General features: G+C 44.6%; 1 protein-coding gene across 1 annotated transcript in view; it reads right to left on the bottom strand.

Moving 5' to 3' along the window:
* The window catches only part of Rtn1 (reticulon 1), a 65,809-nt gene that overhangs the window by 23,467 nt on the left and 19,030 nt on the right, over window positions 1–23,312 (bottom strand). Inside the window, exon 2 of the mRNA XM_023701718.1 lies at window positions 5,520–6,290. Within this exon, the coding sequence (XP_023557486.1) occupies window positions 5,520–6,252 (733 nt within the window). The 5' untranslated portion in view covers window positions 6,253–6,290. The remainder of the gene's footprint in view (window positions 1–5,519; window positions 6,291–23,312) is intronic.

Below are 23,312 nucleotides of genomic sequence, written 5' to 3' on the forward strand. Positions count from 1 at the left end.
GGGGACTCAGCAGCTAGAAGCTCAGAGGTCAGAAATATTTATTGACTTATTTATGTGGGTTCTGGGAATTGAACTCAGGACCTTGCACTTGCCAGGCGAGCCCTTACATCACTGAGCTATTTCTCTGGTCCCCAGAGGTCAGAAATAGAGCTGGTTTGATGGCATGGTGGGTGGGAGGGACTCTTACTATGGACAGTTGTGTAATATACTTTCTCAGGGTGGGCAGTAGCACAAAGAGAACATTTCTCATACTTTAGGCCCCAGGTAAGTGCCTGATCACAACACACCAAGATGTCAAAACACAAACTTGCCCAGCAACACAACACGCTCTGGACTAGGTTGCCCCACACAGGCAAAGGTGTGGCTGCCTCCCCTGAGCCCCACTCTAATAGCACGGTCTCCTGTCACCTCTGCCCTGCTGTCTCTCCCAGACCGATTCCAACACATCTGCGCACTGGTTCTACTCTTGGTGAATTCTGTCACCACCCACACTGCTGACCCTCATATGACTTCAAGCATGATGCTACGCCATGTGTCTTTCCCTTTCTGCGGCTCTTGTCTTTCCACTTGCTCATGCAGGAAGCCCCGGGATCAGATCTAAGGAGAGCAGGTGGCAGGGGAGCATACCATGGGTGACACCTGGCCTGGTGCTGTGTCCTTCAGGGGACCACATGATCCCCCCTCATTCTGCCCAACTGGAACCCACGGACAGCTCTGCATTGTGTGATGATTTGATTAGTGTCTGTCCCTTCACTCCCCCTCCCCCTCTGACCCTAGACTGAAAGCTCCATGAAGGCGAAGGGCAAGTCAAGGTGAACCTGCCACAGTGCCACACAAGACATACCCCATAAATGCTGCTCTTGTGAGTGTGAGCTCAAATTCTTACAACAGTCGTTCTTAACCAGGTGTGTGGCTCAGTGTTCCTCTCAGAAATTCTGACTGGGGAGCAATAGGGGGGGACAGAACATAGGTATCTGCACTTTGCACCTCTGTGTAGGATTCTAACAGTCACATTCAGTGAGGGGTGGGGATGGAGCAAGAAAAGTGCTGGCTCTCCATTCACACTGGAATCTTGGCTACACAGTGAGGTTGTTTTTAGTGTAAGGATGTCCTATGAAATATTTATATTTTATCTACTATCTTTCCTCCAGTTAAGAGTTGCTATGTATTTAGAAAAGAAAGTGCAAGGGCCTCGCTCTGCTCATTGAGGTGTAAGGAGGACAGCGAGCTACAGGGTGTGAGAGAAAAGGGCCTGATGACTTCCTCTTTGGGCAAGTGAAGGCATGGCCTTAAAAGCCATCTGTCCTCATCAGGAGGTAAAAGTGACAGGGTAGCTCTTCTAGACATTGACCTTCAATCTTAATGGGAACTAGAAGTTTACTAAAATGCCAGATGGAGGCAGGGAACTTTTTAGAATGAAGTTTCCTAACTTTGTTTAAAGCTTTATGGATCTACAGCTAAGGTATTGGCTATTCAAGACTGACACAGCAACTGAAAACATCAAATAGGAAAGGAAAACTGAAAAGGTCAGAATCACCTCCTCAGGGCTGATGTATTTATTGTTGATAATTATGATGTGACAAAGACAGACGAGGTTGTCTTACCAAGTGGCGGATGTCAGCACCAAACCCTGCTTTGAACTTGCCTGCTGCCCTTCCCAGTCCCGGCCTTCTAGCTGTCCCTCACACACACCGGAAGTCTGCAGCTCTTGACCTTCACTTAGGCTCCCCAGGTCCCACCCTAGCTCCTTCCTCAGTTCAGTTCTCTGCTTTCCTTCCCCCTCACCCTTGGTGGAATCAGGGGTTGAACTCAGGCCCTTGCACTTGCCAGGCAAGCGCTTAGTCTACTGAGCCATCTCCCCGGTCCTAGTTCCCTGCTTTCCTTGCTGCCTGCTTCCCTCCGTGCATTCTGCAGCTTCATTCTTCTCCACAAGTAGTGTTCTCCCTGATGTTATACTAGCTATCTATGTATGTGTGTCTTATGTCTTTCCACCTGGCATGAAGATTCCATGCAGGCAGGGACTTCGCTGTCACCCACCATGTGTCCTTAGTAAAGAAGGGACGTCTGGGGTGAAGGAAACAGCCAGCAGATATTTCCTAAATGAACAGATGAATGGGTGGCATTGTTTCCCAGCTCAGAGCAGTCAACAGTTTCCCCTTACGTTTGGAACAAGACACAGCTTCTGCACGGGAGACGTGGGCCCTGCCCACAGCCCGGCCATGTGCTGTGCTACAAAACACAGCTACGCTCTGCTCGCATGCTCTTTGCCCCTTGTCCCTTTGGATCCCACACAAAGTAGTCTTGGAGCTACAAATTGGTGTCCCCTGGACTTGAGGTCTGGCTTAGCCCTTCCGTGGGAATTGTGGGCTCCTTCTCTTTGTTCAGATCTCAAACCACATTCACCTCTGCAGAGAGGCCATCCCTGACCAGCATACCCCAATCCTCCCTCTCTCTCTCTCTCTCTCTCCCCCTCCCTCCCTCTCTCTCCCTCTCTCTCTGTCTCTCTCTCTGTCTCTCTCCCTCTCTCTCTCTCTCTCTGTGGCAGCCACACTTTGTCATATCACACTGTCCACTTCTGCGTTTGCTTTTCCTTGCTTGTATCTTCTGATTAGCTGATAAACGCCACCTTTTGCATCTAGTGCACTGCAGGTCCTTGGTGCCTAGAATGAAGTTTCAAAATGAGTGAGAGAATCAAAGATCTCACTCATGGAAAGATGCAGCAAGGAGTCTGAATTTACTTGCTTTTTATTGCTCTTTCCTTATTATGAGACACTGAGGGTTTATCAAAGACCTCCTGATGACTGTCCTTTTAGAGGATAACACTGCAAATATTCTGTAGTGCTAAAATACGCTTCTTTGTATTTGTGTCAGAACCAACTGATGGGCCAATGGTCTGATGCAGCATGAGACATATTAAGTTTTCCTAAAATGCTTCACATTTTTTGACCAGCCTTTGCTGAAAAAAACTTCCAGTTGCTTCTTCTACATCTCAGGTTCTGTTGTTTAACAAGATGTAAATATTTAGCATGTTGGAGAATGATACAAAATGGAACAGTCTATCAGAATTCAGGAGGGCCAGCCAAATAGCTCAGCAGATTAAAGTCCCTGCAAGCAAGCTCAGGGGCCCCGAGTTCAATGCCCAGGCCGGCAGTGCCAGCCCTGCCCCTGGGGTGTGCTGAGCCGACAATTGAGACTGGGCGTGGTGGTGCACGCCTGTAATCCCAGCTCTTGGGAGGCTGTAAAGAGGAGGATCACTATGAGTCTGATCTAGTAGTGAGACCCTGAACACCCTGTAGACCCTGCCCTAAAATACAGAAAAGAAAAAAAAAAAAAGAATTGAGGGAAATAAATCAGACAACTTGTTAAAATTTGAGGTCAATGGCCCAAACCATTCCCAATTAGATTTTCCTTTAACACATGTTCTACGGCTGACAACTTCCTCACTTATGAGCAAGGATAAACTGGACCCATTTTGCTTCAGATGCTCTCCTTCCTCCATTTTTTTGTAGGATTATACACAGCCCTTAGTGTTGGTTTTGTTGTCACTGGAAACAGTGAGGTCATGTAAAGCTGCTGTGTCCTCTGGTGTCTATGGGCGGAGCAGTCCATGATACCAGGGCTCACAAGAAGGTGGGAGGGGAGGGCAATCTCTTGGGATAAAAAGCATGAGGAGAAAGGCCTCACATTTCACTCTGACCTTTCGTCATAAGACTCAGGTGTTCCAGTGTGGGATGTGTGAGGGAAGAGCTGAAAATGAGACAGCTGTGTCACAGGTGAGGGGACTCTCTTCTTGAATCATTATTGATCAGAATGTCTATTTGATGTAAATCACTGCCATCGCCTCACTCTGGCAAGTGGGCAACTGAAGACCATAAAACTCCCAATCTGCCCATAATGCCGGCTTCTTGGGAGGCTGAGACAGAAGGATTGCAAGTTCAAGTTCTGCCTGGGTCATTTAGCCAGATCTTGTTCTCAACCAGAAAAATAAAAAAGGACTAAGGGTATGACTAAGTGGTGGAGAGCCCTGGGTTTAATCCCTGGGGTGGAGGGAGAGAGAAAGAGAGAGAGGGAGAGAGAGATGCCCCATGATTATGTGAGTCAGATGTACTTTGTCTTCTTTTTGAAGTTGCTCTAGAACCCAAGAGCCTTGGCTGAGAGAGAGAGAGAGAGAGAGAGAGAGAGAGAGAGAGAGAGACAGAGAGAGAGAGAGACAGAGAGAGGAAGGAGGAGGAAGAGAAGGAAGAGGAGGAGGAGGAGGAGGAGGAGGAGGAAGAGGAGGAGGCGGAGAAGAGGAAAGGAAAATAAAAGAAAAATCTCCTAATAACTAACTTATGGACCTCGTGTCAGGTCTCTGTCATGAACTGTGTGAGCTGCGACTTCCCTGGGAGACTGCAGGTCTCATCAATGGTCTTGCTGAGCCGGGCCACTCTGGTGTCCTGAGGACTGGCTGACAACTGGACTGACCCATAGGCCCTGCCAGAGTTCTGAGAAACACAGCTGATTATGCAGCATGTGTCCTCAGAGAATCAGGCGTCTTCCTGTCATCTAGTAGCAGAAGAGCCTCCCTCTGCACTGCCAGAAAGAGTAAAGGGTCCTACTGCTGGCTGGACAAGTCACACCTAATCCACGTGGAGCCAGCATGCTTCACAGCAGCTAGAAGCACCTGCAGTGCCAAGAGGAGGGGGTGCTAGCCCAGGTGCTAGAACAGAGCAGGCTGACTGAAAGTCCCCTGCTCTTTCCCCAGAGGTCCAGGGTTGATTCCACCCCTCCCTGGCCCTTCCTCATGGTCCTCCAGCAGCTTGAGAGGAGATACACAGGTCCCAGGGTGACACAGGGTGGACTGAGGCCTTTCTGCCAGGGGAGGAGGCCCCCTTTGTCTGTGTGTGGCTTACCATCCTACCTTCAGTCACAGCAGAATGTTCAAATGGGAAAAGATCACAGGCTCATGAATTTGATTTTTTTTTCTAGCCAAATACATATTTTCATTTCAAAGCTGAAATTGTAGGCACAACTTCAATGAACTAGTGAAATGAGAGCAACAGTGCTGAGAATGCTCAGCAGAGAGGAGCAGCACCCTTGGGGGAGGTCTCCTGTTACCTGCTCCCTCCTCCTGACAAAGCTTAGGAGCTGGCCAGCACATCCAAGGCCCCTGCTAAGGCAGCTCTGCCAGGCGCACTGCTTGCGACAATGCCAGGATGCCTGGACACCAGGCTGGGAAGCAAGCTAACCTAGAAGTGGGCAGCACCGTGCATAGGGGGTTCATGTCTGCCTCCCCCTCGAGTGGAGAAAGAAACATTGGGCCAGGACAATCTGATAGGACTTTCAGTGAAATCCTGAATTGCCACCTTTCTACAAGGATCACAGACCTCAAAATAATTATTAACATTCTAATTATTAACATTATTAACATGCTAATGAAGCGGAGGAGCCCATAAAGTAAAGCACTTTGAATGCAAGTGCTTCAGAGTTCAGGTCTCCAGCAGGGCTCTTCCTGGGTCAAGCAATCCCAGCACCTTTACCTGTTCCAGAAGATGGAGGAGTGATAGACCCTGGGCTGTCATCTTCAGGCTCTGAGACTGTGACAGTGGGGACTGTGTCAGGACTTGGCTTCAGACAGGTGTCTTGCTTCTCTGGGGCCTTGTCTTGGACAGCAGTCATGACAACAGGCTCAATCTCTGTCAGCGTGATTTTAATGGGGGCCGTGACCAGAGGAGTGCTGTGCTGTGCCTCAGAGAGGTCGTCTATGTAAGGAGCAAAGGTGGATTCTTCAAACAAGTGGTCCTTGACGATTTTCCCCTCCACAGGAGCTGGTTTGTCAGGTTCACAGACACCTCCTGCTTTGGTTGAGCTCTCAATGTCCTTGCTCTTAAAGTCCAAGTCTTTATCCTCCAACTGAGGACGATGCTGTTCTTGACATTTCACCTCCTCTGGCCTTGTTATGTCAATGTACTTACAGGCTTCTGCTTTCATCTGGCCCAGAGGGTCAGCTAGGATCTTGTTCACTTCGGTGGACTCTGCAGGAGTCATCTCTATTCCAGAATCAGAGCTAAGCAAGCCTCGCGGCTCTATCCCAGGCACATCTGGTAAGGAGGGTCCGGAGATCCCCAACTCCTCGGAGCTCTCAGAAGCAGTGATGTGACCGTTTTCCTTCTGAAGAATCCCAGTGAAGTAGGTGGACTCCTCTCGAGACGGGTAGCAGATGTCGGAAATCAGAGATGTGTAACACACTCCTTCCCCATCCCTCGATGTCATTGAGGAGTGATCCAGGCCACTGGACAGAGCTGTCACACCTGTCAATCAAACAGCAGCAGAATATGAATGGATACCTGGCCTTGATCTTTCTCCTGCCTAACCCACCAGCCAGCCGTGCCTTCTGGGGATACAGCACCCACCCCAAGACCTCAAGGCACTTTTGGCGCATGGCATGCAAATCTTCCTTGATTCCCTATAAGCTTCTGCAGCTTTGGGCTTTTCCAGGTCCCAGGCCCAAGCGGCTCATATAAGCTATCACCTATGCTGGGGACAGATCCCTCCCAGAGGACTAGAAAGCTGATTTTCAACATCTACTACCTCCATAGACAATGTCTTCATTTGACTTCATGTTATTAAAAGGAAATTTTCTTTTTCTTTGCATTTAAGTCTTAACATTTTTTTAGGCAGAGATAGAAATGCAGTCTCACAAGGTGTGTAAATGGAGCAGTAGGGCAGTGGGCCTAAAAGGGCTGCTCTTGGACACTGCAGGGCTGAGAGAGGCCTCCAGCAATGCTCGGGCCGGCTTGGCCACTCATGGACTCTTGCTCCTTTGGGGTGACCCCATCCATTTTCTTTTTTAAGGTCATCAGGAAAAGGGACTCGTAATTCAAGGTCCCTTCCCAAAGTGGCCTGATCTTCATGGTGTGTCTTCCCATTGGTTCATTTCCCCTCTTCATTTTGTTTCCCTACCCGTTCATTCCCCTCCTAATTCTTTGTTTTCTAGTAATATTCAAAATACCGCACTTGGCATTGCTGTCTTCTATTGGTGGTACCATGGGTAAAACAAGTTTCCAAGTTTGAGTCTAGAGAATGTTTCTTTAGACCTTTGCTACGGCCAGAAAAACTGCACTGATGTGTGCAGAAAGAGAAAGCCAACCATCATTTTTCTCTGCTATGGAGCGCTGCCAGGGAGGAAGAAAACCAGCGCCCATTGAGGATTCACAACCTGCCAGGGTGGGGGATAGTAGGTAAAGCCCCATGTTCTCAACCCCTGCACAGGTACACATCGCACAAATTCATAAAAACACATACATACAGCATGCACCTGAAGAATACGCAAGACCAATGCCCCAACTCCCACAGAGCAGTCAAATCACCAGCATGAACAATAATGTCACCAGCCAATGTTAGCGTGCGTGGTGTGGCCAAAAAAAGTTCCAAGCCTTTATTCAATGACACAACCCCAAAAGGCTGCTGCTACTGTTAGGCTCACTTTATCGATGAGAAAACTGGGAACAGGTTAAATAAGCTCTCACAGAGACAGGCTATTAGTACATTCTGAACATGTAAGTAAATGTCTCAAGGAATTTTTATTAAGTTTTTCAGAATTATATTTCTAGGATTTTTATTTTTCTGGAGTTTAAACTTTTGGATATTGACATTTGAGATTATAGCACTTAGAAATATCTTTTAGGATTATAGTCAAACCTATTTAAGTTACATTTCTTGGGCTGGGAGACAGCTTAGTGGTCTAAGCTCCTGCCCAGCAAGCACAGGGCCCATGTTCGATTCCCAATACCACATGCCATGCTGGCCCTGAAATTGGGTGTGGTGGCACACGCCCATAAGCCCAGCACTGGGGAGGCTGAGACAGGAGGATTACTATGAGTCCAAACTGCATAATGAGATCCATATGTATTAAATCATAAAAATAATTAATAAATTAATTTCTTATCCTTTTGTGTTTCAACATATTTTAGAGAGAACCATATCAGAATCATCATAAACACAATAATGCTAATGTGTTAACTGTAATCATGTTTTATTTTCTTAAATTGAGCTAAACATCCTGAAAAACGATCAAGATTCTAATTTACTGAATTTGAAAATGCAGAAGCTTTATTTGGTGCCTGTAAGATAGAACTCCTGTAAACAGAAAGGCCTTCTGGATGGCAAATTATGTGAAGCAGCATCCCGCGGGGATTGCTGGGACTAAGAATTAGAGCTGAGCTTTAAGGCTCAGGGAAGCCAATTAATTCTTGTCATCACTTCCCGCGGTGCTGGCAGATGCAGGAACTAAGGCCAAGGGCACAAGCCAGCTGCCCCAGGTAGGAAGCAATATTGGGATACTGTTAAATACAGATCCACTAGATAAATGTGCTTCTCTTCTATCTAGACTAGAAATGGATGCGAACATCCCCAAGGCTCCTTTTGAATACCTGATTTATACATTCTGACTGGCTGTCTCCTGGGTCATGTAGGAGTCCGTGTGCACCAGGAATCAGTGTGTGGACCCACAATGCCCTTGAGGCCAAACACAAAGGGCAGTCATGTGCCTGCATCCATCTGGAGTGGTACTGACTTTCAGAATTTGAATTTTCAGGAAAGTACTTACAATAAAATTGAACCATCCACAGGTGACTATTTCTAATCAAAATAAGGAGGAGGAAAGTAAGCTGAAACTACTACTGCTATTTGTGCTAATAAACCCAGGCTTTTGTATTCATAGATCAGACTATTCAGTAATCTCACAAAAGGCAGGAGTCTGATTTTATTTTATCTACTCTGCTCTGTTCTGTTTTAATTCGCTGGCAGAGCTGAGGAGTGGGACGGCAGAGATGACTTGCCAGAGATGGTTTTGCTTTTCCCAAGAAAAGCTTCAATCCTAAAATTCCAGTTCTTAACCTGACTCATCCTCCCTGAATGAAACCAATCTAAATTGGTGGCTGACGCTGAGGCAGCTTCCATTGCAGCTCTGCCAGGATCCCTTGTGAGATTCTGAGTGCTAACTTTCCAGAGCCTCAATACCTCCCTCCTTAAAAAGGGAGGAATAACAGTCCCCACTTTAAGGGTGGGCATGAGGACTGAGATAATTCACGTAGATCTCTGCCTGACACACGGCACACACTCAATAAATAAGAGCTGCTGATTTTATTACAGTGTTTACCTTGCCAAGCAGACATCAGTCATTTACAGCATATTCTCATGTGGCCCCTCACTTATTTCTTTATTCTTATGACATGTTATCAGTGTAGTTTGGCCCAGAAAGAGGTTTGACATAGCTGACCCAGAACCATGCTGCTGTCTGGGGTCTGTCTTAGGTGATCAAGTCCCCAGAGTGCAGGGCAGAGGCCAACACGTGGGTGTTTGTGAAATACTTTCCAGCGATGCAAACAGTCTAGATTCTGTCATGAACGCAAATAAGCCTGCAGGGAGCATGAAAAGTTGAATTTTACCAAGATAATTGTGCCTGTCAGCTTGAGTGGAGTAAAGGACTCTGGGAGAGACGACTGGATTGTGAGGGCTCTAAACTCAGCCATAGGTTGGTTAGTCCACTGATGAGTTACAGCTAAATGGACCAGTAGGAGGTGAAGCAGGAGTCATCACGGAACTATGACCTTCAGGCTCTGATTCTGATCCCAGCCTCTCACTCTAGACCTCTCCCTGTTCTCTCTGCTCCCTGGGTGCTGTGAGCTGAGCAGCTTTTTCATTACGCCCTTCCACCGTGATGTGAAATTTTAGCCTTGGACTAGAGAACTGTAGACTGAACCCTCCCACCAGGTAATCTGGAAAACAAACCTGTCCTCCTTTGGGCTGTAGGTGTCAGATATTTATTCCCAGCAACAAAAAAATGACTAATACAACAACTGACAGAAAAGGAACGAGAGCAGGGCATGACCGCAGATGAACTCTGCTTTGTGGGCAGGGCCCAGTCTTACTCAGCAGTATTTATGATAATCTTTCTATAACTCAATAAAGCCCCTGTCGCTGCTCTGAAATGGAAACATAGAGGATGCCTGAAAAGAAACACTGATCATGTGAAGAGCTTCCTGAGCAGAGATGGAAGCGCTCCAGGAGGGAAACACTTAGCTTATCCTACACCCTGGAATTGCAAAACTGAAAAACAAACAACACACACACACACACACACACACACACACACACACACACACACACAAATATATATATATATATATATATATATATATATTATTTGCATAGAGCTAATATCAGTGGTAGAGGGAACACTATTCCTGTCAAACTAAGAAGTATTTTTGAAAGCAGAATAAAGTAAACCTGTAACAATGATGGCTCAAGAGGTACATACAAAACTCAAGAACTAATGACCATAATCAGTGACCAAAAGTGATCTGTAGGCTCCTTTGGCCCTGTGCTGCCCAAGTGACAGCCAGCTGCATGGAAGGTAGGCTGCAGCTCTTTCGCTGAAGGGCTCCTGTTCATCCTTCCCGAGTACCGCCCAATTGCAGGCCGGAGAACGGAGGCCACGCCACATTGGCCAGCAGAGCCTCAGTGAGGGATGGATGTGTCAGGGAGGCGCCAGGGCCGCTATGTCATCTAAATGCATTCTCCTACTGGAACTGAGTATCCCTGGTTCTACATGATAAATGGGTGCTGAAGAATCCAGTGCACCCATTTTTCACCAGTTTTTTTCTATGTGATGAATAGAGAGAGTACAAATCTTAAAAACAAGTCTGTATTCTCCAGCCCGGGAACTCCAAGCCAAACAAGACAACATGTTTGGGGTTTATGAATATGAACTACTCTTCCATTCCCCAATTCACAGACTTATTTAAAGTTCCTCCGTCAGAATGATAGATTTAGCTTTGGGGATTGCAAAATTCATGTTTAATAAAATGACTCAGCAAATTTTACACTTCTTCCTGTGAACAGCCCAGGTTTGTGCTGCCTGAGCAGTTTTCACTTTAGCAAAGAATTCTGTGAGGGGCAAAACATGGTCCAGCAGGTAGACCTGGGTCTTCTTTGATAATTCCCCTGGGTCCCGGTGTTTGAGGAGGTTTTTGTTTGTTTGTTTGTTTGTTTGTTTGTTGTGTGTGTGTGTGTGTGTGTGTGTGTGTGTGTGTGTTTTAGGGAAAGGTCTACAGGATGTTCAGGGTCTCACTACTAGATCAGACTCCTAGTGATCCTCCTGTTTTCAGCCTCCCAAGAGCTGGGATTAGAGGTGTGCGCCACATACACAGTCTCAATCGCCCTCTCAGAGTGCCCTGGGGGCAGGGCCAGAGCATCAGGCCCGGCCCAGGGATTGACCCCCATCCCCTGAGCCTGCTTGCAAGCTCTTTTCATCCGCTAAGCTATTTGGCCAGCCCGAGGACTTTTTGATTTTAGGATTTTTTTTGGTTACTTTTCTTTTTGCCTGCTGTCTAAAGATGGAAATGTGATTCTGCAGCTTTCTTGAGGTGATAATCTTTTTTTTCTTTCCTATCAGAGAAGGGTAAAAGTAGATAACTATTTATGATTTATTTAAATCTTAAGAACAGTTCCTGAAAGCTCTATATAGATTTTCCATTGGTTTTTTTTAAATAGCAGAATTAATGATGACATAATTCACGCAGTGCCAGTTCACTAGAACACATAAGCAGCAGCTTCTACAAATGCATCTTGGCACCACCACGACTACCTTCTAATTCACCTGCATTATTTAGATGCGTTCTGCTCTTAATGTTTTCTTTCTTTCTTTTTTTTTTTTTTTTTGTGGTTCCAGGGATTGAACTCAGGACCTTGCGTTTGTGAGGCAAGCGCTTATTCTACTGAGTTATCTCTCCGGCCCAATGTTTTCAATATAGGTAGAGCTCTGAGTTAACTTCCACCATGAAAAAAAATTACTTGTGAAACAAAACATGGGTTACATCAAGACATCTTAGTATTTACCACTGTGGATAGAGATTTGATCTTTGATTTTGAAAGAGAAAAACAATTAGTTTTGGTCACATTTCCTCAATGTTATGCATAATATGGGCAGTAACAAAAAGTATTAGGTATTTATTGGCTCATCAATAGTTTTTTTTGTTTCCTTCTTCAACATAACATTTGTTAAATGAGATATCGTAGGGCATGTTTAGATTCACAATACTAAGACAAAGGTATAAAGATGTCCCATATACTCTTGCCTGATGCAGTCTGTTAGAGTCTGAATGTTCATTCTTCCCCCTCTTCATATGTTGAAATCTGGACTCCTAAGGTTGTGGTGCTTGGAGGAGGGACTTTTAGGAGGTGATTAAGTCAGGAGGGACTTGCAGGAGGAATCCTTATGACAGGGATTAGTGCCTTTGTGAAACAGGTCCAAGGGAACTCCTTGTGTTCCTCTACCACATGAGCACACGGAGAGAAGGAGCCATCTTGGAAGCCCCAAGTGGTTGGGCTCTCACCAGACCTTGACCTTGGGCTCCCCAACTTTCTCAACTGCAAGAATGAAGTGTTTGTAGTTTATGAACTGTACATTTTAGGGTCTTTTCTGACAGAAGCCTGAGCTGACTCATGCACGACTGACCCCATTATCACTCACCAGCATGGTACAGTCATTACGACTGATAACTACACTGACACATCAGTCACCCGAAGTCCAGAGCTTATGTCGGGGTTCCCCTTTAGCACTGTAGTGACAGATGGATAGTGTTAGGTACCCACCATTAGAGTATCACAGGATTTGCACTACCCTAAAATTCTTCTTTCTGTGCATTGTCTCCTCATTCCCCTTGCCTCCGTCTTTTACTGTCTCCAGTTTTGCCTTTTCCACAGTCCTACAACTTCAATCACCTGTAACTCCTTTCCGAGGCCTCTCCGCCTAACTTCCTTCCTATCTCATGGCTCCCAACCCAGCTAATTGTTCTCACCTTTTACTAGGGTTACTGTGCTCACTTCCTAATTTTCATCTGTTCATCAGCCTCAGCAGTTCCCACTCTGCACTATCCTGTCCCTGGCTCACACATCTGTCTCTCTAAAACACTGCTTTTACCATGTCCCTTCTCCACTCCCGAGCCTGGGAGTGCCATCTTTGCCGAGGTTCTAGTCAGCCTATATAGTTTCATGCATTCCTGAAGTGGCTCAAGAAGTGCACCTGCTCAGGCCCGCAAACAAATATTTGACTAAATTTCCTACATCTGTGTTACTTTCTCAAGACTTGCCTCTCAGCTGAAGGGCTCTTTTACTTCACCTGAAATCCAAGGTTTCCAGTGAAGTCCTGTCTGCTTTAGGAAGAACCCCACAACCCACTTCTATGACTTTTTTCCTTGTTACTATGCTCAGAGCCAAGGCCACTCATGAGGCACGTGTTTGCTGCTCTGCCTTTATTACCAGCTTTTCCTCTACATACTCCGAGAGAAAGCCATCTCGAGCATCTTCACAGTGCTGATCCCTAGAGCGGACGTTTGGGTACACTTCAAGCTCAGCAACTCCTAACTGCATGATTCCTTCCAGGTACCATCTGACTGAACCACTTCAAGAGCTTCTAGAACAGACCTCACCATCTATTATGAATTACCTCAATAGAAAGATTTACTGAGTGCTCACTCGCATGAAGCACTAAGATGAAGGTGGTCCCTACGTGTACGTAGACTGAGAGACCCAGTGTGTCACAACAATGCACAAAAAAGGGGGGCCTGCCCCTTAGCTCAGTTCTTTAAGTGGCTGCTTCAACAAAGCAGTCAGGCTCAGGTTGCTGTGGTTCAATCCCACAACTCAAGCCAGCCAAACCTGCCCTTTAGGCATTCAGAGAAAAAAAATCCTTATTAAATTAATGAATAGAGGGATTTGTTCTAATGATGTTTGTAAATAGGATATCAAGTCCGCATCTTGTAGAGCAATTAACCACTATGCAATGTGTTAATTATTGAAACTGTCCTACCAATTTGGTTTGAAACTGTCTCATTGCTATTTGTTTCTCAATAAAATTATGGAAAAATAAATAAATAAATAAATTTTTTTAAAAAATTTACAAAAAAGGCAGCTTATAATTGGAGCTTATTTGCCCCCGAGACTGAAGTGGATGTGCTGTAGGTCACAACAGGAACAGTGAGATCCCACATAATGTACCAAATATTCTGACCTGTCTTTCAGGTTAAGCATGATGTCACTGAGAAACACAAAGACAGACTCAAGTAGTACTTTTAAAAGCAATCTCAAGTCAACTAAGGCAGTACCTTCCCAATTCCAGGATGTCATCCCTAGGATTCAGGACCCACAGCCTCCTAACCTTAGCCTGAAGATTTCCATAGATTTCGCCGCTTGCTCTGTACTCCTAATTATCGATAAGTATTATAATCAACAGCCCAGATCCTGGGGTCAAATGCATAGCTCTGAATAGTGATTCTACCACTTATAAGCCATGTGACCTTAGAAGATACCAAATATCTTATGCTTCATATTTATCTGTTAATAAGAATTGACACCTATCAGAATTGTTGTGAAGACTGGGAGAGAGAGCAGAGTCAGAGCACCATGCCTAATGCATACCAAATGGTCATTATTTTCTAAATTGAATTTAAACACAGTGTATACTACAGTGTGGCTTCTAGGCTGCAGTCTGTTTTGTCTTCTTCACCATCTCCTAGTGAAAACAGAGATCTCCGCGATAAGTAGAAGACAGACTAAGCGCCTGCTTAGGCAAGCGCAGCGACGGGGCTTCAATCCGAGATACCGCAGGCCTCCCTGGCCCCGCCCCGGGTCACGCTGAGTCAGAGACCGAGTCAGGGCATAGCGGCGCACGCCTGTAATCCCAGAGCGGAGGAGGCTGAAAATAGGAGGATCACTACGAGTCGGAGCTGCGTAATGAGATCCTGTACCAAATACATAAAAATTAAAAACATTAAAAGACAACACAACACATAAACGCTTAAGCTTCTTAATATACAAAAAGCTCCCAGAGATCAGGAAGAAGGACTACAAGTTCACTTTTAAATAATAGGTAGAGGGGCCGGGAAATGGCTCAGTAGAATAAGTGCTTGCCTGGCAAGCACAGGGCCCTGAGTTCAAAACCCGGTTCCACAAAAAAAAAAAAAAAAAAAAAAAAAAAACCCCAAAAAAAAAAAAAAAAAAAAAAAAAAAAAAAATTAAACAATAGGTAGAAAACTTAAAGCACTTTGCATATAAATAGCAATATAAATGATCTACAAAATAAGAACACAAATTAAATGGCTCAGTAAAACGCTTTTCTTTGTGTTAAACTTATAGGTCGAACTGAAAGCACTAGGGCGAAACAGTGACAAGGAGCAGGATTCAGCAATACACGGGCCAAGAAGGAAAGGGGCACCGTGGCCTGACTACTCATCTGCTCTGCACTGATAAAGCCCAGATGTGCTGGAGCTGCTCTCTGTTTATAACTCTTTGTTAAAGCAGCCTCGCCAACACCTTAACCAATACAGAAGACGAGATAACTGAGAGTTCTCTGGAGGAAACATAGAAGTTGATGAGAGAAAGAAATAAAGGGTTACCAGTCAGGGGGCATGGGTTGCCTTGCATAAGATGCTCAAGGTTCTCCCAGGAAGATAACTAAAAGAACCCTTCTCCATGGTTGGTGGGAATGTAAATTAGTGGTTTGCTAATCCCGGAAATTGGTATGGGGACGCCTCAAAAACCAGAACTAGAAATTCCATTTGATTCCGCTCTTCTCCCAGGGGTCGTCTCAAAAAAGTGTTACTGACATCACAGCACAGTGAAATATGCAAACTCATGTTTGTATAACAGCACAGCTCCTAACGGCCGAATCGTGGAAACAGCCTAGGTGTCCATCAGCACGCGAGAACATGTGGCATTGCCCACAACAGAACACTGCTCGGCCGGAAAGATGGATAAACCAGTCATCTGTAGAAAACTGGATGCACCTTGAGACTACAATGTTAAGTGAAATCAATCAGACACACAAGTTTAAATATCACATGGTTTCTCTTATGTGAGAACCCAAAGTATAAGTACAGAATGAAATAAAAAATGGATAGTAAGAAGTAGGGAGACAGTCCTCAAAAAAGAAAACGACCATGTTATTATGTTGAGCTGTGGGGGACTCAGGTCAACAATTTCTGACATTGCCAGTCAAGCGGAAGACCAATACTATTATGGACTACTGGACTCTTTTAGAATATTTTGCTGAGTTTACACACCTATAATATTCAAATAATGAAACTTAACAAAAAAAGGGAATACAGATGAATGTCCATTTTGTATCTGTGTATTCAAAGTGGTTGGGATAGATCTATAGTTGCATTCTCTTAATGAATAGAGGGATTTGTTCTAATGGTGTTTGTAAATAGGATATCATGTCCGCATCTTGTACAGCAATTAACCACTAGGAAGAATGTATATAATGTGCTAATTATTGAAACTGCCCTACCAATTTGGTTTGAAACTGTCTCATTGCTATTTGTATCTCAAAAAATTATAGAAAAAAAAAAAAAAGAAAATGAATGAGAGTTGTTGGCTGAGGATAAAGGGGATGCAAAACAAGAATTAAGGCACATTAGGCACATGTACAGTTCCACACAAGGAATGTAAGCATCATGTACGGAAAATGTGTACAGAAAAGAGGATCAAGAGATGGAGAGGGGGAGAGGATGATGGAAGGAAGGAAGGAAGGAAGGAAGGAAGGAAGGAAGGAAGGAAGGAAGAAGGAAGGAAGGCAGGCAGGCTTATTATGTATGGGCACAAGGTTCGCACAAGGATTGTAAACGTCCTCAAACATATGCTGATAAAGGAAATGAACTGAAAATAAACAACAGTATGACACTTTTTATTTCCCTGTGGTGTTACCTTTTAGTTCTCTCTTTCTATTTCAAGTGCTATATTCTTATCCTCGCTATTGGCTGGGGCGCAAGTATTGTCCACCTGGATAAAAACCCAAGGACAGTACAGAGGGCTGCGTGGACCTCGTCTCAGTCCAGAGTTTTAAGTAAAAGTTACTGGAATTCTAATAAATTCCAATCTACCACTTCTGGTGCAACCCACAGTAAGAATAAAGAAACAAAGACATATCTGCTGTTGTTCGCAGCCAAAGGGGTCCTGGATCTGATTGGAACAATGGCTACCAGGAGCAAAGGCCTGGACCCAGAGCTGAGCCCAGGTTGTATCAATCGGTGAAAAGGGAAGAGGCAAGGGATCGAGGGACAGCAGGAGTGGTGGGAAGGAGAAGAGAGCTGCGAGCTGGGCTGTGCAGCAGGCACAGGAGCACCTCTACAATATGCAGAGAGGTATTGCACACAACGCCAGATGGGAGTAACAGGTAGCCTCCAAATTTGGGGGAGTAACACAGTAGGAGCAAGCACCTTGTGGATTTCGTTACCGCCTAAGCTTTGATGTCCGGCCTTCCTGCCCTGGCCATCAAGCCCTCTTTCTCAGGCTCAGTCCCAGCTGGTAGCTGCATCATTTGTAGTAGCAGCGGAATCAGAAGCGGGGCGTCACAGCCCCGCCACATTGCTTCACAGGCCGCACCAGTGCCTCCCTAGACTCATTCCATTGCCTGAAGCCCACTTAGGGGATAGTGTTTTCCTAGCCAGCTCTGTACATATCAATACATGGAATTAGGGCAAGGTTTAGCCAAAATGCAGACAAATGTTCTTTCGGGGAGAGCTGCCCCACTGGTCCTCCAGACACGGCCTCTACCAGCATCAATTTCTACATGGCTGCTGCCTTGATTTGAAAAGCCATACACACCAGTTAACCAGCCAGAATCCGGTGACTTTGAATAGCTGATTGTCCATCTTGAAACTACGCGAGAAGATACCTACAGGCAACAGCAGTTTGAGTTCTGTATCCCTAATACAATATTTAGCAGTTAGCGATTTCAATACATTATACTGAATGGGTAAGTTTAAACAGTACAGCACACCAAGTGTTGTGAACAATTTTCCCTACGAATGACTTTATCCTGACACAATTTCCTTTGCCAACACAAGGGCAGAATGATAGCCACTGTGTAGTTTAAGACAACTCTTCCCAAGATATGGAAACAGCCTAGTGACCGAGATCAGGAGACCCTCAGTCATGCTCTCCCTTGAGTCAGACACTCTCAGGGCTTGTGACCTCAGCATCTGTTGTCACAGAGTGCTGACTGTGTTTACATGGCCAGACACCCTATGCACCCTCACTACTCTCCTACTTCCTACCCTCTGAATGAACCGAAGATGGAAGAGGAGCCATAGTCTTGGGGCGTGTAAGACAGGCCTAAGTGAACACCCTCCTCTGGCTGTTCCTTTCCTTCCCTCCATTCCCCTCCCCTCCCCTCCTCTCCCTTTCCCTTCCCTTCCTTTTCTTTCCTTCCATGTGTCTCACTGCCAAAGAAATAACAAATAAACAACAGTTCTACTAGATGGTTAGGGAGATAGCTCAGTGGTCTAAGCAGCTGCCTGGCAAGTGCAAGGACCAGCGTTCAATCCCTGTTATTATACGCCATGCTGGCCACTGAAACCAGGCGTGGTGGTACACACCTGTAATCCCAGTGCCAGGGAGGCTGAGAAAGGAGAATCACTATTATTCTGAGCTGCGTAGCAAGACCTTGTATCAAAGAAATAAAGAAATAAAAGATTAAAGAAAAAACCTGACAGTCCTACTAGCTGGTGGTAAGGATGACGATAACTGGATTTCTTTAGATCTCTTACGTGGTAAACAGCCTGCTGGCCACTACCTATGCAATAACACATTTAAGGCCCGCTGCCACCCTATGAGGGCATTATTGTCAGTCAGGGAGAGTAAGTGACTTGAACAAGTCACTCTATTTTTAGGCTGACCAATTATTTCCATTTGTACAGGACTAAAAGATGGTCTAGGACATAGACGTTTCAGAGTTGGAATTAGGAATGTCTAGACAACCAAGTAAGTCAGTCATCTTCATTGACTGAAGAAGTTGAAATCTGATGGTTGGGTTCTAAAGCAATAAGCAGGGTTATACGATTTGATTTTTTAAAAGCATTCATTACCAAAAAGAAAAACAAAAGTTCTCTCTAGAGTATCTACAAAGGTTAAATGAAAATGACAACAGACAGAAAGTCGTTCAGAAGTATATGAGGTCATATCATTCTGTCCTGCTATCTCTGTTAAGAGTGGTTTTTTGGGTTTTTTTTTTTTCTTTTTTAAGGACTTTTATTTATTTTTCTGTATTTTAGGGAAGGGTCTACAGGGTGTTGAGGGTCTTACTGCTAGATTGGGCTCCTAGTGATTCTCCTGTTCACAGCCTCCCAAGTGCTGGGAATACAGGCGCATGCCACCACGCCCAGTCTCAAAAGCCCGTCTCAGTGTGCCCTGGAGGTGGGGTTGGCCCGGCAGGCCCAGGGATCAAACCCCTGGCCCCTGCACCTACTTGCAGGCATTTTAACCCACTGAGCTATTTGGCCGGCCCTGTTTTTTAAAAACATTATTATAAAACGTACTTTAAGAAGATGATTTTGTTGTCTTTTTTTAGACAAGGCCTCACTACCCAGGTTCAGGCTGGCCTGGAGCTCACATTGTAGCACAGGCTGGCCTCGATCCTCCTGCCTCAGCCTCTGGAGTGCTGGTTTTATGAGTGTGTGCCACCATGCTTGGCTTAAGAAGATGCTTTTGATTTAACACTTGAATAAAGTCAGCATCAGCACTCAGCAAGCATTTATGAGGCTTAATGTACTTACTGTACAATAGGAGCATGAACATGAAAAAATTCACTACCAAGCCTCATCAGAAATAAAATACATTTTTCATCGACACTTCCCCCGGCCATCAGTTGCTTTGCTTCTAGAGTTCCAGAATAATTGATGAGAGTTGCTCTGGGAACCTAGAGAGGAGGCCCTTCTCCTTGAAGAATAGATCCAACAGGGAGAGACGCTAAGATGTTACAGCTGAAACACAGTCCTGTAAGATCTACAACAGATTTTTGTTTTGCATTAAAATTAAACTGAAACAGGGATGGTGAGATAGCTCAGTGGACTAAGCACCTGCTTTGACAAGCACAGGGACCGGGTTCGATTCTGGTCCCGCATGTCATGCCGGCCCCGACCCTGGGGCACTCTGAGCCAGCCACTGAGACCGGGCATGGTGGCACATGCCTGTAATCCTAGTGCTTGGGAGGCTGAAAACAGGAGAATCGCTAGTCCGAGTGGTATAGTGAGACCCTGTACCAAATACATAAATGAAAATAAATAAACTGAAATTGAATTAAGATAACACAAGATGACTTCTCTTTATCTGAAAGTCTGTGCAATCTCTTGGAATGCCTAGGCAGCTCTTGGCTGGTTCCTGGGATTCACAGTGTTGACTGTCTGACCAAGTCAACAGTCAGGGGAGGGAAGAGTTGCCCAGAGGAGCTGGTGTGTCCACGGAACAACGGAATGACAGCAAGGAGGAGACGAGCAGCAGCCCCACCCCTGCCCTTGAGAGTATGAAATAAACAAAGCTGTGGGAAAGCCTGACTCTTAAGAAAAAAGAAATCTGCCCACAGCACTATATATGGGAGTGCAATCAAATAAATAGGCAAACCAAAAGTCAAACGCAGTATGGAACTTGGGGTTTCAAAGATTAATGCGTGACTCTATTGCTTTAGACATTTCAGCTTTGGAAATGCATCTAGTTGAAAACACGGTTCAGCATTCACAAGCTCTGCTCAGTCTTATGGTTCTCTCCCCCAGTCTATCATTTGCAGTTAAGATTAAGATTTATGTCTGCTGTTATTATGCACATATCTCTACATTTTTTAGCTTCATAGAGCAGAAACTTATTGAAATTTGTATATATCGGATCAACTACAGGTATTTAAAAATTAAAATAAATTTTATGAAGTTATTTTGCTCTTTTCCCTGAAGGCTTTGCCAGCCTGGAGTATTTTACTTAAAAACTGTCATAGCTGAGCTGTCCTTCCTCTATCCAAGTGACTCATCATCTACACAGTCTGTATTGGGAAGGATCTAGAAGCTGCGATGGGTTTGTGATGACCTATTTACGTTCTCATTCCCAAGCTGCTGTTTTGGTGCCGTGTTTGCAAAGTATTTGGCTTAGAGAAGGGAGCTGTGGAACCAAGGAAAACCACAGGCCACAACTGGGGTCACCAAAGATTCCTCACCCAATGGCGTGGCTCATAGCTGGCGAGAGTTTCCACCAAACCCACCAGTCGGAGCTGTGCGCAAGAAGCACCGGTGCTGCTTTTCACAGTGCCAAGTTGGCTCCTTAACTTTCACCAAATCAAAAGCCAAGTGCATCTGTGAGGTGTTGAGTCATAAGCATTCATAAAATGCCACGTCTAAATTAAGTCTTATCATCAAATAGTATTTATTAAGCACCCACGTCCCACATACACATGGCATGAACAGAATACTGTGTCTCAGCCATGAAATACCTCACAAAGAATACAAGCAGCTGCTAGAGGTCATAAAGATATTTTTTAATTGCAAGTATGCCCACCATAAGCTTTAAATAAACTGTGGGAAAGAGTAACTTCTCCCATATGCTGAAGGCTTCGCTGAAGGCTTCACTGAAGTGCTTCATGTTCAAGTATCCTTATCAGTAAATAAAAGGTTTATAAGCAGTTCCAGTTATGCTTCTTTGTGGGTATAACAAGACAGTCTCAAAAGAACTACTGGGATAGAGTCATGTTATTCTGCACTGTGCTTTTTAAAATCAGAATAGTACGAAGCAATGTCTACATTTATCAGACAATCATTTTATTTTAGATGATTGTTATTGTTTGTGTACAGGTGTCCCCCCCAAAGCCTCATGCAGTCACAGAGTGGCTTCTGGAGTTTGTGATTGATTATTGTGGGTGTGGGTGCTGGGGCAGGTAATCTGAATTACAACATGAGGAGAGGAGAGAGGCTAGTATGGGACCTGAGCTGCTGCCACTCCCCTTGTTATCTGCTCTTTACTAGGGCCCTGAAAGGTTGCTCTGTGCCATGTGCTGCTCTGCCTTGGAGCCAGCTGAGTATAGACTGAAACCTCCAGTAACTGTGAGCTAAGTAAACCTGTTCTTCATTTTGGGTGTCAGGTATTTGTCCCAGCAATGAGAGAAGAGTAACTGAGACAACTGGTATACCGTTTGCTACATCATAAACGATGGCTGTGCATATTTTTGAGAACTGCCTGCCTACTCTAATGAGGCTGAAACGTAGAATATACTTTTTCACCAACCTGAATGAGAACCTTCACGACTCTGGATCTCAGGTTCGTAAACAAGTTGGGAAGCTCCCTGACAACACCCGTAATAGGAAACAAAGAACTTTTGACATTTTGGAGATGGGAAATTTGAGGCTAAGAAAAATTAATGATGTACAGCGTATAAAACCCTGTGGCTATGTCCTCAGACTCCTCTAAATGAACTTCAGGTAAGTCACCCAGCTTGAAAATGGGGCCCTTTTGTGTGACATTCATTATACTCTCCCAGATGGGATTGAAAACTTGCTCACCTCATCGGGCATTCTGCCCCTAAAAAATGTGACTTTTCCCTTCTTTCATTTGTCCTTTTCCTCGTCCATTTTTCCTTCCCATTGAACAATTTCTTTCTTTTTCACAGTATCTGTTGTACCTTTTAGACTTTCATTAATCTTTCAGGTTCTCATACTGGCAAGATCCAGTTCTCACACTGGATCTGATTTATTTCACTTACCACTATAGTCTCTAGCTGCACCTATTTCTCTATAAAAGCCTCAAATTCATCTTTTTTATAGCTGAATAATACTCCATTATGTAAAAATACCATGTCATTTTTTTTATCCATTCCTCAGTTAATAGGCATTTGGGTTGTTCCCAAGATTTAGCCATGACAAGTAGTGTTGCTGTAAGCACGCATGCACATATATCGATGTGGTGTGAAGATTTCAGTTGTTTTGGAAAAACACCTGGAAAGGAGAGACCTGCCTTGAATGGGACCTCCAAGCCTAGCTTTTTAAAGAGTCCCCACACTGATTTCCATAATGGTTGCACCAGCCTGTGCTCTCACCAACGATGGAGAAGGGATCCTTTCTCCACTAGCCTCACCAGCATTTGTTATTGGTTGACTTCATGATGACAGACATTCTTTTTGGCATAAAAAGGTATCTCAGCATTGTTTTAATTTGCATCTCTTGAATGATCAATGATGTTGAACATTATTTCATATACTTATTTGCCATTTGTATCTCTTCATTTGTGAAGTGTATATTCATCTCAGATGCCCATTTTGGATTGGATCTTTGAATTTTGGAGGCCTGATTTTTTAAAAAATGCTTTATATGCTGTAGATAGGAGTCATTTGTCTGATGGACAGTCTGAAAATATTTTGGATCACTGTACTGCCAATTTCTGCTGGTCTTTTGAAAGCAGCAGTTAATGCTTACATTTTTTTTATTCTTAATTTTTTTCTTTTCAATTTCTTACAATTT

Source organism: Octodon degus, unplaced genomic scaffold (assembly GCF_000260255.1).
Source record: "Octodon degus isolate 3935 unplaced genomic scaffold, OctDeg1.0 scaffold00007, whole genome shotgun sequence".
In the NCBI taxonomy this organism is placed as follows: Eukaryota; Metazoa; Chordata; class Mammalia; order Rodentia; family Octodontidae; genus Octodon; species Octodon degus.